General features: G+C 47.6%; 1 protein-coding gene across 1 annotated transcript in view; it reads left to right on the forward strand.

The window, feature by feature from the left end:
- The first annotated feature begins 603 nt into the window (after positions 1–603).
- STK24 (serine/threonine kinase 24) overlaps positions 604–18,806 on the forward strand; it is a 126,009-nt gene continuing 107,806 nt past the window's right edge. The window contains exon 1 of the mRNA XM_060636816.3: positions 604–980. Within this exon, the coding sequence (XP_060492799.1) occupies positions 939–980 (42 nt within the window). The 5' untranslated portion in view covers positions 604–938. The remainder of the gene's footprint in view (positions 981–18,806) is intronic.

An 18,806-nucleotide genomic window follows, 5' to 3' on the forward strand; every position in this document is an offset into this window, starting at 1 on the left:
TCTCCCGAGGTCTCCTTGCCCCAGACTCTGTCCTCGGGGAGGTCGCCTGGAGCCCATTTCCCTGGGGGTAGATGGAGCGGGGTGGGCTCGTTTGCAGCAGGAAGAAGATGGCAGAGTTCAGAGCTGGCACTCACCGCTCCCTCGCCGCCCGGGCCCCCTGCTCGCTGGGCCGGACCGGGCCGGGGTGAGGGCGAGATCGGGGGGGGGGGGGGGGGGGAGGAGGGTTGGGTACGCGGCCAAACCCCAGCTCCGACTCGGTCTCCTCCTCTCCACGCCGGGCGCCGGGGTCGAGGCCCCTTCCCCGCACCCGCCTGCCGGCCTCCTCTCCGCTCCGCTCGGCCGGCTGGGCGCCGGGCACGGCCCGCGGGAGGCGCTCGGACCCCCGCCAGGACCCCCGCCCGCCCGGCAGGCGGCGGCGCAGGCGGCTGCGGCCTAGGGCGCCGGGCGGCCGCGAGCCTCCTCCCCCTCCCGGAAGCGCGGGGCGGGGTCCCCGGCCGGGCCGCGGGGGCGGGCGCGGGGGCCGGGCCGGGGCGGGGCGCGCTGGGCTCGGCGCTCGCGGGCTCGGCGGGCTGTGCGCGCCCACTCCGGCTTCAGGCGGCCAGCGCGCGCGGGCCCAGGCCGCCGGGCTCCAGCCGAGCAGCTGCGGCGGCGGCGATAGCGGCAGCTCGGCGGCGAGTCCCCGCGCCCCTCGCAGCCCCTCCCCGGCGCGGTGCATGGAGACGCGGCCCGCCGCTCGCCGCTGAGCCCGCCGCCCGGCCCGGGACCCGCCGGGGCTGGGGTGGCCTCGGACTCAGGCCGGTCCCCGCGCCGAAGCCGGACTCGAGCTCGGCCGGCCGCCCCCGCCGCCCGAGGGCTGCGCGCGGCCCGCGGGCCTCGTCGCCCGCGTGGATCGCCGCGGCCCGGCCGTCCCGTCCCAGGAAGTGGCCGTCCTGACCGCCATGGCTCATTCCCCGGTGCAGTCGGGCCTGCCCGGCATGCAGGTAGGCAGGAGCCGGGCCGCGAGGGGAGGGAGGGATGCGCGGGCCGGGGCGGAAGCGGGGAACTTGGCGGTGTAAACACGGCCCCCCCACGCTGCCCCTTCCGGGGTCGCGCCGGCCTCCCGCGCCGCGCTCCAGCCCTCAGGGCGCCCCTGCCCGGCGCCGCGGCCCGGGAGCTCGGAGGCTCAGGGGCTCGGGGACTGGGGAGCGTGGGGGGGGGGGGGGGTGTGTGCAGGGACATAGGGGCCGCGGCCTGGAGGCGCCCTCGCTGGCCGGGAGCCGGGGCAGTCGGGCAGGGATGTGGGGGAGCCGGCCGCCTCGCCCTCCCCGCCGGCCTCTCCGCACGCCGCCTCCCGAGCCGGAGGCCTGGCGCCGGCCCGGTCCCTGGGAGAAGTGATGGGGGGGGAAATGCCCTTGGAGGCCCCGTTCGGGTCTGTGGGCCCTGCGCGCGGGCGGGGGGCGGTGGAGGCCCCGTTCCCCCGCGAGCAGGCGATAAAGTTGAGAGATGGGAGGGGAGCCCCGGGCGCGCCCCGACTCGTCCTGGGCCGGGCCGGGCGGAGGAGGCAGGGCGGGGTGCGGGAAGGTGTGACCGCCAGCCCCGCTTCCCAGCGCCTTTGCTCCGCGCCTTTCCTTCTGGGGCCAATTGAGGGGAAAGTGCGAGCCTGCAAACCTTCTGGAAGGAGGAATCAGTCGGACAGCGTGTACTCCGGTTGTCCCGAGCCGAGGCTGACCCGCCCGATCTCGGGACACTGGGCTTTCACTTGGGGACTTGATTGGATCCAGACGAGCTCCTTCCCAGTAAATCTCTCCGTTGCTACTCTGTGGTATCTTGGCTTACCAGTGACTTTTTTTGGACGGGGGAGAAGTTGAATTTCAAAAGTACGCGAACACAGTAAAGTTTTTTTCGCCTTTGGGGACTGTTTTTAGCCTTTTGAAAAACAAAACCACTTGGCTCTCGTTAATTTATCTTATTTGTAGGCACATAAATGGTGGCAAAATAATTAGGATTAAAATCTCATGATAACAGTGAGAGTAGGTCTTTAAAGTATTGCTGCCCCAGTTTTAGTTTAGCGAGTGAGCATAAAGAGCTTTAAAAAAACAACCACGGTATCCAAGTGGATTATTTGTTATTTTACAGACATCCGCGGGCTCATTTTTTCTTCTTCCCTTGCTTGTTAGGGCTGAGAAGTGCGGTGTTTGGACCTGGCCTGTTAGGGGCTGAGAATTGAATCTGCCCCATCTTATGAAACCTATCATCCCCACCCTCTTTCTGTAATCATAAAAAGAAAGCTGGATTTCATTGTTCAGGTTTGAAATCTAGAAAACTAGGAACACAAAGCTACCAGAATTTTAGCGTGAGGTATGTGTGTGTTTGTTTTTATTTTTCTTTAAAGGAGTAACAAAGTTAATATTTTAAGAGTGTACTGGAAGAAAACTGTCCTTGAATCTCACTTAAAGATCTTTTAAAGTCAGCAGGCATTTAAAATCTAGGCTTCTGCTGACTGCTAGGTAAAAATCAGATGTGGTTTTTTTTTTGGTATTTCCTAAAGTTCCTGCTTTAGTTTGGTTGGAATTGAGAGGCAGGAAGGCAGGGTGAACTGGGTGAAAAATTATTCCTGACCAGTAGAGCAAGAAGGACCTCTTGAGTTAAAAACGTTTTTTTTTTTTTTTTTTTTCATCAGTATTTCCTTTAGACTGACAGTGTTAATCAGGTTGTAATCTGGTAGAGATGCCTTACTTAGAGTTTACAGTGGAGGCATGGGGCCTTTGTGGAAAGCGAATCAGTTTAAAGAAGTACTTAAAAGCCCTGCTGGCTGGTGCCATGAAGTCAGTATCAGATGGTCCCCCAAGGCTGTCTGTTCTCAACACTTCTTTTTGTCAGTTTTTCCTTTTTTTTGTCTTCGAGAGTGTGGGCCAACATCTTGGAAAGAGAAGGTAAATTCTGTTACAAGGAAACTGTTTTTGTTTGGTGGAGACCACCGAATTTTCAGCTGTCACAGTTTTGGGGGGTGTGCAGAGGTGGCCTGTGACATTTCGGTACTTAAGTACATTAGCAAACCGTGTAATTGTTTTTAGTGTGCCTTTTGGGGAAGAACATTCCTTTCCTCTCCCTTCTCCCAAGAAGAAAAACAACAAACACATTTAGTTTCTACTTTGAATTAGCCTTGCTGCTGCCCAGGGAGGCTTTCCTTAAATTGTTGAGGATTAAGGGAAAGGCACACCCGCCTTTGACTGTTCTCTGGGATAAAACAAGAGAGAACTACTAACCCCTCTGTGCCCTGTCCTGATACATCCCATTCCTCCCTTTTCTTCTCTCTCATCTTGTGAACAGGGCTTATAAGGAGTTGGGTTAAACATTTCAGAGAGGGGTCAGTTGGTTTAAGTGTCCAACTCTTGATCTCAGCTCAGGTCTTGATCTCACGGTGGTGAGTTCAACCCCCAATTTGGACCCCACACTGAGCGTGGAACCTACTGAAAAAAAAATTCAGACTGCAGAGTGAATTCAGGCAGCCTGAATTTAAGTATCATAAAGATACTTAAAAAGTAAACCTGAATGAAAGGACGTTTTAGCGTAAACATCATCTTTCCTTGTCTTGCAAATCGTTTTTGTGCCTTCTAGATTTTTATTGGAACCTCTTGAGGCATAGGTATTATTTATGCCATTTTTCTAGAGGTGGAGGCCAACAGAGACTAATTGAACTGACCAAGGTGAGGTAGTATATTATCTGGCAAATGTGTGATTTGAAACGAGATCTTTCCTGTCTCCACGACCATACTTCTACTCATCATGCTGTATTGTTGCTTTGTTATTTTTTTTTATTAAAAATATTGTTTTAAATGTTTATTTGAGAGAGAGAGAGACACACATGCATACACACGAGTGGGGGAGGGGCAGAGAGAGAGGGAGACAGAATGTGAAGCCGGCTCCAGGCTCTGAGCTGTCAGCACAGAGCCTGATGTGGAGCTCGAACTCTTGGACCGTGAGATCATGGCCTGAGCTGAAGTCGGATGGTTAACCGACTGAGCCCCCCAGCTGCCCCTGTATTGTTGCTTTATTATTAACTTTGCAAGCATTAAAGGTTCTTTTCATTTCGATTTGGGTTTGCTGAAGAAATACGAGAAATTAGAAATACGAGGTTGATATTTTATTCATTTAGGAACCGTTATTGAACACGCATGTGCCAGGTCCCAGGTGAGGAGTTGAGGACTGGACATCTGAATGAGTTAATATTTTCAATGTGTTTCATGAAGGTTGCTAGGGTTTCCTTTTTTACCTCCCACACCCCAGTTTCCTATTAGCATAGGGGAGAAAATAAAAAGTCATGAACTGGATGTAGTAACTACAAATAGACATAAAGAAATTAGGTTGATTTGTGGGTGAACGTACTCCGTGTCCTTGAACATTTGTTGTTTCAATCAGTGTAATTCAGATTTGAAGAAAAGCAAGCTTTAGTTAGCCTAAGTGGATAAAAAAGAATTAGATTTTGAATTACAGATTTATATCTGTATTCTAAGCTTTTCTGTTTTGTGATGCACATAAGAAGCATATATATTTTTTATTTAAAAAATCTTTTTTAATGTTTATTTTTTGAGAGAGAGAGCACAAGTTGGGGAGGGGCAGAGAGAGACACACACAGAATCTGATTTTTTTTTTTAATGTTTGTTTTTGTTTAATTTTTGAGAGAGAGAGAGAGAGAGAGAGAGAGAGAGACAGAATCTGAAGCAGGCTCCAGGCTCTGAGCTGTCAGCACGGAGCCTGACTTGGGGCTCCAGCCCACGGACTGCGAGATCTTGACCTGAGCTGAAGTTGGATGCTTAACCAAATGAGCCACCCAGGCGCCCCAGAAGTATATTTTATGTCAAGATCTGAAACAAAAGTTTCAGGAGACAGTGTCCTGATCCTTACTACTTGTGATACACTGTTGTGTGATGTAGTTTGTTAAAAAAAAAAAAAAAAAAAAAGAAAAGAAAACAAAACCTGGTTGCAACACTAAGTTGATTTCACAGCTGATTGGTTTGACCCAGGTTTGAAAAATACTGAATTAGGTAGGGTCACGTGTAGGAGAGCTGAGTTAACTTATGCACGTTTTGAGGATGTTGTTAATTTAAGGTATTTCCATATTTGAAAGTATAGACGGTTTACAGGAGTGGCCTGAAAACTTAGTTTCTACTCGTCAGTGTCATCCTGCTTCCCTCTCTCCCTCTCCTTTGCTGAGAATGCTCCTTTATGTTGGGATAGTGAGCAGAACAGTTAATTGTCAGTTTGGATGAGTTGGGAGCTTTTCTGCCGTGCTCTTGCTTACCCCTGGGGAAACCTGTGTGCCCTGGAAATCTGGGAAATGAAGGAAAACAGAAGGACAGCTGCATTTAATTGTGGCTTAAGTGCTCTTGCATTTTTTTTCTTGTTAGTGTCACATTTCCATAGTTATTTTTTATTTTTTATTTTTTTTCCTGTTTCCATGGAAGAGGCCTCTCCACGTTCAGCCTGTTGCCATCTGTACCGTGGGGAAAGGTTGGCTTGTTACAGTGTGCGGACATTCAGGGTATTTATGAGAGTGAGCTTCTGAAAGCACCTTGAGCAAGATGCTGAAGTGTGCAATGTGGTCTAGGGCCTTGGAACGATGGACTAGATAGGGAGCCCACATTCGTGCAACACGTTTCTCTGGAGTGTGGTGCCAGGAGTTGTGGGAGGGGGAGGTGAGAACCTCCTTCGGCCATGTCCTTGGGAAGTCAGCAGCTTAGGGGGAGCTGATCTGGGTGGCCTGCCTGCAAAGGTTCACACTCCTTTGTTCACACACAAAGGGCACAGACAGATGTGGGGATGGAAAGCGGGCTCATGTGGGCTAGCCTGGACTCCAGAGCTGGGGAGGCAGTGGGCCCTGGGGTAGGGGGCCTGCGTTCTGGCTGTAGTAGGGAAAGTGCTGTCCCAAGCTTGAGGAATCCTTCTCTCCTGCAGGTTGGAGGGTTTGGGTTTTGCGGCATGCCGGTTGCCACTTGGAAGGCTGGCCAGAGTTGGGGTGGATAGGACTGAGCAATGGGAGGTCCAGGTGGCAACAGGATAGCCATGGTGGACTTTTTTTTTTTTTTTTTTAACATTTTTTATTTTGGGAGTGCCTGGGTGACTCAGTCCGTTGAGCGTCTGACTCTTGCTGGCTCTTGATTTCCGCTCAGGTCATGATCCCAGGGTCGTGCGATTGAGCCGACCTCAATCGGTCTCTTCCTCGCTGAGTGTGGAGCCTGCTTAAGATTCTCTGTCCTTCTCCCCACCTTGTGGGTGTTTCTCTCTCAAAATAAACCAGCAAACATTTTTTTCTTAAAAATATATTTTTTAAAGTAATCTCTACTCCCACCATGGGGCTTGAACTCACAACCCTAAGAGCAAGAGTTGCACACTCCACTGACTGCACCCGCCAGGTGCCCATCAAGGTGTACTTCTTTTTTTTAGCAAGATTGATCTCAAATCTTGGTAATTTGAACTCTCAGTGAACATTTAATAGTTTTTTATTGTCTCTCATCCCTCCTGCTTTTGATCCTTTTTTCTGTTCTATGCTAATGGTAATAATGAAAATAAAGCCAGTTTTCTGTTACTGTTAGTTGCCTAAATGTGTTTTTTTTTAATACCCATTTGAATATTTTATATTCCCTCTTTTCCTCTCTCACCAGGATTGAACAACGTTAAGGATTTGTTTTGTTTAAAAATGTATTTTGGGTGGGCAGTGTTGTAAGAAGATTTTTAAAAATTAAAATTAAATATATAGCTGGGAGGAGCCCAGGACATCTTGGTTGTAATTACAGGTAGGGGAACGTTCCTGATAGTATTTCACATAGAACCAAATGACCTTCCAGTAGAAATTGGTCAGGTTGGGTTTTTCTAGGCTGCTAACACACACAGCGTCCCCTCTGTTGCACGGGCAGGCGGCCGCCATCCTTGCTTTCTTGCTCCTTTATGTAATAGAACTCTTCTGCTCCTCTTGGAGCCCCTGTTCTCATGTGCACAGCCGAGCGTGCGTATTTGATGCGGGTTGACATTGCTTTCCAGTTGAATGGTATTTCTAGGACCTTGGTGCAAGATGTAGTGAAAGGAGTGACTGAAGAAATGAGCCCATTGGCAGTTGCTGCTTTTTTCTAGTGTATTTTTACAGACATCCTGAAGCCAGGGTCCAGGATCCTGAGGGTCTCTTGAGAAACATGCCCCTTGGCGCTCCGTGTGCAGTGTCCCAGTGATTCAGAGTTGCCTGCTTGGGAATTCTGTACCTGCAGGAAATGGAGCACACCCACCCAACCCTTGTGGTTTTTTTTTTTTTTTTTTTTTTTTTTTAATGCTTTAGCCCCGCATTGTTATCATTAATGGAACCTTGTAGCAGGACTGAATGCCGGAAACAGGTTGCACTCTCTTATTCCTCTATTGCTGTTTAGGGCCAACTGCTGTCCTTGGGCCAGTCATTTCCCATCATTCATCTTCTTGCAGTGCAATATGTTTAAAACTCTTAGTGCCAAATGCTTTTGGGAAAAAGAACATGGCTACTATAATACCTGGTTCCTGGAGTGAGTATGGAGTTTCCTAGTCATAAATGGCTCCCTGGCTTCCAAGGTTCAGATTAAGAAAAATAAAACAAGATGTACCTTTGCTTGCCACAAAGTATAAAAACATCCCAGATTGTGGATTACAAAGGCACTGGTTTGCCCTACCCCTGGGAACAGCATTGTTGACTTTAGAGACCTTCCATTATGTTTTCTTGAGGGTTGTTATGTTTTCTTGAGGGTTCATGGTCAGTACAAGGAACCTTATCTGTGCAAGTGCCCATTGGTATCTGAATAAACTGTGGGAACATTTTGAGTTTTGTATTAATGCTTACGAAATATGTAGCTGGTGTTTGTGTTCCTATTATTTTAAGCCTCTTACTATTTTTAAAAAGATTTTTAGGCCCTGAGATTCGAAAGGACCGTATAGGTCCAGATTCTTTCTTTCATTTTTAGTTATTTAGGGATTTTGTTTAGTTTTTATTTAAAAGGTTGTGCACATGATTTCGAGTCAAATGGCTTTATAAGGTTTATTTGGGAAGACAGCACTTCCCTGCCCCTGGCCTTCCCCTCCCCCCCTCCCCCCCCACCAGGCAGCCCTTTTGATCTCTCTTAGCTGATTGTTGTTTCCACTTTGTTTATAAAGAACATTTAAAAATTGCTGTTACTTTTTTTTTTCCCTTCCAGTTTTGGGCATTATCTGTGGACTTTGGACTTGAAGTGAGGCTTTAGTTTTTGCCTCCTTCAGGCACCTGTGCACCTCTCTCCCCCCTCCCCAGTGTAGTTACATTGTAACTTTGCTTAGACTAGTGTGACTGGAACCCCATTCCCAGCCCAGCCATTAGGAAACCAGGATTCCTTTTCAAATATTTTCTGAAAGTTTTTTTTTTTTCTTTTTTTTAAATAATCGCTTTAGTTTGGGCTGCTGTAACAACGTACTGTACTGTACATAGACTGGGTGGCTTAGACAACAAACATTTATTTCTCACAGTTCTGGAGCCTTGGAAGTCCCAGGTCAAGGCTCTGGAAGATTCTGTGTCTGGTGAGGGCCCCTTCCTGGGTCATGGACGGTCTGTCTGGCTGTGTCCTCACGTGGCAGAGGGGGTGAGGGAGCTAGCTGTCTGGGCTCTTCTCTAAGGGCACTTGTCCCAATTCTGGGGGCTCTACCTTCATGATCTAATCACCCCAAAGACCCCCCCACCTCCTAGAACCATCCCATAGGGCACTGGGGCTCAACATACGCATTTTGGGAGGACACAGACATTGAGTCTGTAGCAGTATTTATAGCTTATTCAACCAGCACTGGCACAGTTGTTGAAATCTTCCCTGCGGAAGTTCAAGTAGAGCAGACGGACAGGCTATCCATGTCACCTTCCTGGAGAACTCTTCCTGAGAGCCTTCTGACCTCCCTGTAGACTGGTGGTCTTCCACACTTGGTCCTCTGCTGGTCTTCTCTCCCTTCATACGTGGGATTCCCCGCGCTGCTCCCGGCGGCCTGTTTTCTGTGTCTCCCGTCATTGTCTGTCCTGGTTCACGCTGTGGGTGGAACATATCTTGAGGGGCCTTTCTGTGACTATGGTACAAGGGAGATGGGTTTTTTGAGGTCCTGGGTATCTGAAAGTTTCTTTTTCTTTTCCTTTCCGTTTGTATTTTGGCATGGTCATAGGGTGGAAATTATTTTCCTCCAGGATCTTGAAAGCATTTCTCCACTGTGTTTTAGCTTTCATTGTTGCTGTCGAAGAACTCAGTGCCGCACCAGTACTGGATTCTGTGTAGGTGAGCTCTTCGGTTCTTCCTGAGCCTAATAGGATCTGAATTTTTTCTTGGTGATCTCAGTTTTCACAAATAACATGCCTTCATGCAGGAAGCCCTTTAAATCCGGCAGCTCATATCTTTCTGTGTTCTCTTGTCCTTAAATTCTTATCTGGATGTTGGACCTCCTGGACTGGTAGTTTTACCCTTTTAAACCTATTTTCTATTTCTTTGTCTTTTTTACTTGGCTTTCTGGGAGACTGTTTCAGCTTTTTCTTCTAGCTCTTTTCAATGAGTATTTCTGCTCTTGTTTTTTAAATTCTAAGAGCTCTTTTTGGTTCTCTGAATGTTCTTTTATTGTTTCAGTTGAAATATTTGCTCTTACCTCCTTGGGTATGTTAAGTGCAGTTACGTTGTCTCTGCTCAGAATAGATCTTCCTCCACAGCCCTTTCTCCCCTCTTGGTTGTGGTCTTTAGTTTTTTTTTTTTTTTTTAACCTTTTTTTAAAATTAATTTATTTTTTATGAGGGGTGGTATGGAGAGAGAATCCCAAGCAGGCTCTACACTGTCGGCATGGAGCCTCATACAGAGCCCAGAGTTATGAGCCCTGAGATTGTGACCTGAGCTGAAATCAAGAGTCAGATGCTTAACCGACTGAGCCACGCAGGTGCCCCTTTTGTGGTCTTTCTTTCCTTTTTTAGTGTTTGTTTTTGAGAGAGAGAGAGAGAGAACACACAAGCAGTGGAGGGGCAGACACAGAAGCCAAAGCTCCAGGCTCTGAGGTGTCAGCACAGAACCTGACGGGGGGCTCGAACTCATGAACTGCAAGATCACGGCCTGAGCTGAAGTCAGACACTTAACCAACTGAGCCACCCAGGTGCCTCTTGTGGTCTTTATTTCTAATGGTAGAGGTCACCCTCCAATGTATGTACGAGTGGGGGAACAATTGAGCTGGTTGGAAATCTGAGCCCTTGAATGGAACTTTTCCAACCTCAGTGATACCAGGTGGTTCTATTGACGCGAGAGGTAAGGAATGGCTGATGTCAGTTTCTTTCAGCTTTTTATGCAGTTCACCTTCCGGGAGAAGCCTCTGACCTGCTCCTGTCTGCACCGTTTATTGCCCACACCTGATGCTCCCCTGGGCCGACCCCCTTCTCCCTCCCGAGGCCTGATGCCCACGGAGCACTGGGCGGAGGGGAAGGACTGCGTGTGGGTGCAGGTAGCTTGGATCCCCCGTTTTTTAGCACACCGCCTCTGTCCTCAGCTGTGTCTGCTGCTGCTGGCTCCAGACACCCTCAGCTTACTTTCTGGGGACTGTGCTTTCCCTAGTTCCTTGATTGGGAAGGCGTGGCAGCTGCCTGGCTCCGAGCGAGGAAGGCCTTCTGGGTGTCTAACCACTTCGTTAATTGACTTTGATTCCTTGTTTTAGATGCTGCCGGTTCCTGAGTTGTGGGGATTCAGCACTGCGAATGGGCTTGGTTCTCTGCTCTCTCCACCTCAAGTTTAGCATCTCTCCCTCCTTCTATCTTTCTTCCCACTTCTGGAATTTCATTGCTTTTGGTCTTCTTTCCCCTCCTCGTAGGCAAGAGTCTTAGCCTTTTAAGAAAACTCCTTTCATTATGGTTTTAGTGGGATTTCAGAATTGACCAGAGTAGACGCTCTCTACCTGGACGTCCCTCTCTCCAGTTGTTACAGATGAATGAATGAACAGGAAGAGTACAATGTGAATTCCACGGTCAGGACTTCGCAGCACCCTGGCGCCGGGAAGGACTCCCGAGGCCCTGTTCCCTTCAGGAGAGTGTGCCTTCTGTTCTCTCTCTGTAAGTCAGTGATGATGTAAATACATGCCTGTTTTTCATATCCCCAACAGTGACCTCCACTTCCCCAACTCGGGCTGCCAACCTGCTTGTCTCCACTTTGTGTCCCATTTTCTAGTCTTAGGATCGTGTGGGCATAGAACCATTGCTGAGAGCCTCCGTGTAGCTCTTGGGAGAAGCGTTTTATTTGGTGGCTGTAGGTTTGGGGGGCCCAGCCCGCGGCCTGGAATTGAGTGCGTGCCACCTGGGGGAGGGGGAAGGTGGGGGCGGTGTCCGTTAAGGCCATGGGTTCTGTGGTGGTCGGCCAGGTCGTGGGGGGAGATGGGGCAGGTGTTGAATGGCCACCGGGATGTTGTGGCGACACATGGCAGAGCCCCACATTAGAGAATTGTGTGCTGGGGACTGAGGGCCATGGGGGGGGGGGGGTCCCTGCTCGCTCCCTGCCCCTTGCAGCCTTGACGCCTGGCCCGACGCTGCTCCTTAAATACCCCGCGTTATGAACAGGGAAGGCAGCTCTTTGGGACGTTCCCCTAGAATGATTTCCTACTTAAGAACCAAGTACTTTCTTCGGGTAGGAATTTACAGTGATAAATCACTGAGGAAAAATGAAAAGTAACCCGGAACTTGGGGGCTTGGACGTTGGTTAGCAGTTATCTTGAGCAGTTTCTCGTAGGATAATTTTTGAAGTTATGTGTAGGGTGGTTATAGTTGTTAAATAGCCTCCTGAACTCCTGATGAACTGAGAGCCAGCCGAAGAAAGGTATTGTTTGAGTTTCCTTGTGTTTGATGCACTCTCATCATAGCAAACATTACTTGAGAGGTAATTCGAAAAGAAAAAAAGAGAAGAAAAGGCATCACGTACAAAGAGTTACTCACTTCCTCAGTGGCTCCTACTGGTAGGCGGCTTTTCTTTCTCTTCTTGCTCCTGTCCCTGAATAGTAAAGGTGCCTTTGGCTTTGCTGTATTGATTAGTTGAGAAAGTAAATATTTGTTGCTCTTCGTGGAAGGAAGCCTTGAAGGAGTAGGACGAACCTATCTGGCCTTCCTCTCAAGGGTAGGGCTCTGGTGGGCAGCTTAGGCCCTCGGGCAACCCTCAAGGCCCTTGCCCGGCATGGAAGGGCTCGGACACCGGTTTTACAGATGGGAAAACTGAGGTTCAGGAGGCTTAACCAGGGCCCCTCAGCTCGAAAACAGCCCTGTTGGGGGTAGAGTCCTAACTTTTGATGCCAGCATTGGTGGTGGTAGTGGTCTTCCTTACACCAGAAGTCCTGCCACCGAGCCTCTCAGGTCCTGCCCTGGAGGCCCTTTTCCCTAAGGGTCAAATTGTGTTTATGGCTTCTATGAAACCAGTCCAGGCCTGATAAGAGATGGTACCTTGGGAACCTTTATTCCCACTTTTTTTTTTTCTTTTGGACTTTTAAAGATTTTGTCCATGCTCCAGTATTATTTTTAAGTGGCTTCCTAGCATTCTGGATTGTGGCTGTGGAGGGTGGTGACTTTTTTGTCTGACTTGGTGTCAGGAAGGGTAGTTGTGGTGTTTGGGTTCCTCTCTCTCATTTGTCAGTGAAGAATCTGAAGTCTTTCTAAAAGTATACTTTGTGTCATTCTGAGGGCTTTTCTCCATCAGCGAGGTGCTTACAGTGGCCTTGCCTCATTGTAGTTACCTAGGCTGCCTGTATTTGTCTCCCAAGTGTGGGGGGGAGGTGGAATGTGGCTGGAGGGCGACACACCTGACGGTGGTGGTGGTCTCAGCTCACACTCCCAAAGGGGCCTGGGGTCATTAGCACCAGCAGCCCAGGGTGTGACTGTAGATACTGGGGGCTGAAATTTCATTTCTGCTTAGGCATGAAGCAGGGTCATTTTTTTTTTTTTTTAACCCTTATTTATTTTCAAGAGAGAGCATGCAAGCAGGGAAGGGGCAGAGAGAGGGGGAGAGAGGATCCCAAGTAGCATCTATGCTGTCAGCACAGAGCCCCCAGATGCGGGGCTTGAACTCATGAACTGTGACATCATGACTTGAGCTGAAGTCAGACGCTCAAGTGACTGAGCCACCCAGGAGCCCCAGGCCATGTTTTTAAGTGATTACATAGTTTAAAACAGTTTTGAGTTGAAAAGCAGTTTTGCCAAGGATCCACCTGATCCCTCCCTTCAGCCCACCACCAACATAAACGTGTGTGTATGTTTATGTTAATGAATGTGTGGGCCGGTAACGTGTGTTAATTTCTTTTTTCTTTGTTGTAATCTATCAGTAAGTAGCCTTTAAAAAGCTTGTGCTGTAGCACACCTGGTCAGAAGTTGTTTTTCCTCTTTGTAGTTGCAAAAAAACCCCACAATTTAGATTTTATTTCCAAAAGGAGCAAACTCTTTGACTCCTGAAAAAGAAGAGTGAAAGTTACTTCAAATGATAAAATATGTAAAGCCCTTTTAAGTGGCATAGGGGAAGGGAAGAGAGGGAGGCAAACTGTAAGAGACTCAAATACAGAAAACAACCGGAGGGTTGCTGGAGGGGTGGGGGGTGGGGGGTTGGCTAAATGGATGATGGGTACTCAGGAGGGCACTTGTGATGAACACTGGGTGTTATATGTAAGTGATGAATCACTAAATTCTACTCTTGAAACCATTATTACACTTCATGTTAACTAACTTGGATTTAAATTAAAAGATAACATAAAAAAATAAGATGGTGAAGTTCTCAGTATTTTTCTACAGGGTGTGTTGCACATATTATTTCTTCATGTTTTAGCCATAGAAGTCAAGGCTGGTCTTGAAACCCCATGGAAATGATTCTTCACTTTGTCCTCTGTGTCAGAGTAGCGATAATTGTGTTTGTTTCTGCTGAGCAGTCTGTGATCATAAAGCTCTTTGAAAACCAGTGGAAGGCCTTCACTTGGTGATCCACTGTAGTGTGAGAGCCCCACCGCTAACTCTGGCCACGTTTCCTGTGTGTAGTCTATTAAAAAGTAATGTGAAACGTGGGGTTGAAGATGGGTCCAGAAACAGGACCCCCCCCCCCCCCCCGCCACCTCTGGGAAAATACTCTCACTCTCTCCCCCATTGAATTATTATTATTATTAAAAATGTTTTAAAGGCTTTTATTTTTATTTATCTATTAAATTTTTTTTTAATGTTTATTTTTGAGAGAGAGGGAGACACAGAATCCAAAGCAGGCTCAAGGCTCTGAGCTGTCCGCACAGAGCCTAACGCAGGGCTCAAACCTATAAACCGTGAGATCATGACCTGAGCCGAAGTTGAACTCTTAACCGACTGAGCCGCTCAGGCACCCTTAATTTTATTTATTTTGAGGGATATAGAGAGCAAGCAGGGGAAGGGCAGAGAGGGAGGGAGAGAGAGAATCCCAAGCAGGCTCTGCACTGTCAGTTCAGAGCCCAGTGCAGGGCGCAAACCCACAAATCGCGAGATCATGACCTGAGTCGAAATCAGGAGTCAGACGCCCAACCGACTGAGCCGCCCAGGAGCCCTGGTCCCCCATTAAATTATTGTTAAAGCGAAAGCATATTTGGTCCCACTACTTGAACATAGCTGGGGTTTTTTTTGGTGCCTTTTTTTTTTTTTTTTGCTTATTTTCTTTTATCTGTGCATACATATATTTAAGACATTGCAGTTATACATACACAGGTGCACATTTTATATTTTCCATTCAGAAATGGATCATAGATATCGTCCCCTGTTTCCACGTGATTTGTTTTATCACCTTAACGGACTTACCCTTGCCTCCTCTGTGTAAGGCATGCCTCTTCTGTGGGACACAGAGCTCCAGCCAGAAAGCACAGTCCTGTTTGGCTCTGCTGGTTCGAGTAATCTTGCCACTTTTCTTTTACCTTTGGAGAAAGAAAAGCTTATTCATCATTCCTTCTCCTTTAACTGGATTATTGGAGAGCACTGTTATTGTTATTTAATGTTTTTGTGGTTAATTGCTTTGCTTACATTGATAAGCTGGACCACTGACAAGGTGGTATTGCAAATTCCTGCTGGGCTCCTTATCCCCTGCTGGAGGAGGAGGAGGACAGTGCATATGGACTGGAGCCCCCGCAAAGACTGTGCGTGTGTGTGCATGCCTACACTGGTGTGCACGGTAACTCGACCACAAAACCACTCTCCTTTCTGGGCGTCCTCTAGTCAGTGGGTCAGGCAAATTGTAGGGACCTGAGGGAGGTGAACGGCAGGAATTCTGCCTGGCTGAATTGTATTCTTCTTAGTTGTTCTTCAGATGAAGACTTTATATATGTGATAAGCTTTTCTAGTTTTAAGGTAGCTTTAATATCATGTATGTTTCTTTCCGGTCTTTTGCTTTAACGAAAGGTAATAGGTGATATGGAAACTGGCAGGACCATGGGAGGGACAAACATGGTGACTTAAGATCACTGCTCTGAACAAACATTCACCCCGAATAGGACCAGTCTACTTTTTAGCAGTTTCATAGCATATGATTCATGCTGGGTATTCGTGTTTCCTTCCTGTACATGGTGCACACATGAGCGAGGGGCTGCTGGCAGCAGTGGTCTCAGTGTTGAAGTCCGGATGCCTGGCCGCATGGAGTGGCCACGGGGCGGGGGCCACCACAGTCTGTCAGTGCAAAGAGGGGATCGCGCCATGTCACTTGCCCTTGTCCTGCCATGCCAGCTGGTTTCAGGTCAGTTTAGATCTTCCCTCTAAAGGAGTTAGGAAAAACGGTTGCGTTTCAGAGACTTGGGGGTTTTGGAACTTGGGATAAGAGACATGAACCTGTACTAGTACCCTTCTATGATACGTATGTTTTTAACGAATAGAAAAATTTGAGAAATACAAGGGAAACGATAAGAGAATTTAGCATTACTGAATTCTGCCGGAACTCGTTTGCCTTTTCTCTTTATTCAAATTTAGAAATTTTTATTTATTGTATGATTGATTGTCTTTATTTGTTTAGCTCTTATGAGCGTGGACATGAAAATGGGTATTGGTGGATAGACATGCAATTAAAGAAGAGGAGGAAGTAGGGACGCCTGGGTGGCTCTGTCGGTTGAGTGTCCGACTTTGGCTCAGGTCATAATCTCACAGTTTGTGAGTTCAAGCCCCGTGGCAGGTTCTGTGCTCACAGCTCGGAGCCAGGAGCCTGTTTCAGATTCTCTGTCTCCCTCTGACCCTCCCCCACTTGTGCTCTTCCTCTCTCTATCAAAAATAAAAATAAAAACATTTAAAAAGAAGAGGAAGTGCTGTCAGATACTGTGTGGTAAAAGTTTTTGCTATTTTAAGATGAAACATTGAAAGTGTAGACTGGCTGGCCATTTGCCTTGTAGCATTTAAAATTTTTTTAAAGTTTTAAAAAAATTTTTTTTAATGTTTATTTTTCAGAGAGAGAAGGAGAACGTGAGTGAGAGAGGGGCAGAGAGACAGGAAGTCAGAGGATCTGAAGTGGGCTCTGCACTGATAGCATAGAGCCCAATGTGGGGCTTGAGCCCAGGAACTGTGATATCATGACCTGAACCAAAGTCAGATGTTTAACCGATTGAGCCACCCAGATGCTCCAAGTTTATTTATTTTGAGAGACAGAGAGAGAGAGGGGGAGAGAATCCCAAGCAGGCCCCACTGTGTCAGCACAGAGCCCGATGCAGGGCTTGAATGCATGAACCACGAGATCACGACCTGAGCTGAGATCAAGAGTTGGATGCTTAACTGACTGAGCCACCCAGGCACCCCATGCGTTGTAGTATTTTATAAAACAGAAAAATTTGGTAAGGGATATATTAATATTTTGATTGTAATTTATTGCCATAATCACCACGGTTACAGTTTGATGCAAACAGAAGCAAAATTTTTCATGTGTCAGAAATAAAGTTTAAAATACAGATCTTCACCAAATGCATTTCTGATTTCATTTGTAAGTTTGCTGGTTAGAACACCTACGTGTTTTCTAATAGAAATGAGTTTATAAATGGTGGGTAAATTGTGAGGCTAGGCTAGATAAGCCTAACTGAGCTATAATTTAAGGGTCAAAGTCCTGGTTCTGAAAGCAGGAAGCCAGTTGGTAGAAGACAGCTGGAGGAGAGGGAAGCCTTTTCCTTTCTTTGCGTAGGACTGGCCCTGTGCAGGCCAGGGTGGCCTCTTGCAGGGTGCTGGCTCTGTTACTCCCAGGCCCTTTGTCCTCCATCTGTTAACGCCTCCTTGGTACTATGGCTCTGGTATGGGACCTCTTTACTGCACCCCCTGCAATAGGTTTCAGTAGTTTCCAATTAAAGATCCGATTCCTTGTTTTAAAACTGATTTTAGCTGGCTGTTTTAAAACTGATTTTAGATTTTACTCTATTAGCCAGAACTAATTTTATACTAGTTGCTACAAGCAGTAGTCCTTGATTGTAGGGAGAAAGTGTGTTACTCTAAGTAGGTACCTAAAATGCATAGTGTCAGGCAGTGAAAGGTCGATGGCATCTGTAGGCGAAGACGTATGTGCTTGAGGAAGATGGGTCTGCCATGTCATGCGCCGTGCTGGCACTGGAATTGGGAAGGTAAATCATAAGCCCTGTCTTCAGGGAGCTTACATTCTAATAGCAGGGGGCGTGTATGTACACATGCTTGTCAGTGGGCTCAAGGCAGCTGTAGAAGTGTCAGGCACGGAAACAGCACAGAGGAGGGAGTAATGAAAAACCAGAAGGTGGCAGCTTGAAAATCGATCAAGGAAATGGTGCCCGAGCTCTGTTTGAGACCTGTGAGTCGTTGTGCTCTGAGCTCTGCTGTCCCGGCATCAGAGCATTGCCACCCGAGGCCCCAGGGTGGAGGAATGGGTGTTAATCCGCTGTCAGTGGGCAGAGTTCATGAGCTGATTGCCCTGAAGTCAGGAGCAGCTTGCAGTTTTCCGAGGTGGCAGGAGTTTCTTTTGAAAAAGTTGTAATAGATTAAATCCTAGGCCAGAGCTCCAAGTACCTAGCATTTGTTTAATTTTTGACTCTGAATCTCTTTCATGGGTGGTGTAATGGATGTGGCTCCTGGGGTGGATCAGAAAGCAGCTTTCCAATGAGCTGGAGAGCAGAATTCAACAAGCACGTTCACACATTTTAGTCTTTAGTTACACCTGGAAAAATCGGTGTAGAAGCCTCTAGATCAACTAAACAAAGAGCTTTCGTTTTAATCCCCATCGATGATGCTGATTTTCCTGCGGGGCTCCTTACTCCACCTGGTTCAACCTGAGAGGGAATTGGGAAGAATGAAAGCAGTGTTGGGGTGGGTTGTTTGCGGTGATTGCATTGTTAAAATCCTTTTCTTTAATAAGTGTAAAACTTAAGCATGGTAAGATGCCAGTTCCCATGAGAAAAGGATTTTGGAGTTTTATCTAGTTGGTTTACTTAAATCTCTAAGGCTTGATGGTTTAGGTAACTTAGGGGTCTGGAGATGACAATTTATGAAAGTTGCTGGGTTAAATCAGAACTGCTCAGTTTTTTTACTCTATTAGCCAGAACTAATTTTAATAGTTAAAGTGAAATGGCTCATTTTGCAGTTCTGTTCTGTAAAGAGCGGTGGGCAATACGTGTTTTGGGAAAGTGTGGACTCTGGGGGGGGAGTGACTGGAACAACAAAGAGACTCATGTTCACAACAAAATTGAGCAGAGGATACAGAGATTTTCCCTTTTGTCTGCTCCCCTCCCCACCGCTGTCACTATCCTGCACCAGATTATATTGGTTGTGATTGATGAGCCTACACTGGGACATCATTATCATCCAAAGTCCTTAGTTGATGTTAGGGCTCGAA

This window comes from Panthera onca, chromosome A1 (genome assembly GCF_046562875.1).
Source record: "Panthera onca isolate mPanOnc1 chromosome A1, mPanOnc1 haplotype 2, whole genome shotgun sequence".
In the NCBI taxonomy this organism is placed as follows: Eukaryota; Metazoa; Chordata; class Mammalia; order Carnivora; family Felidae; genus Panthera; species Panthera onca.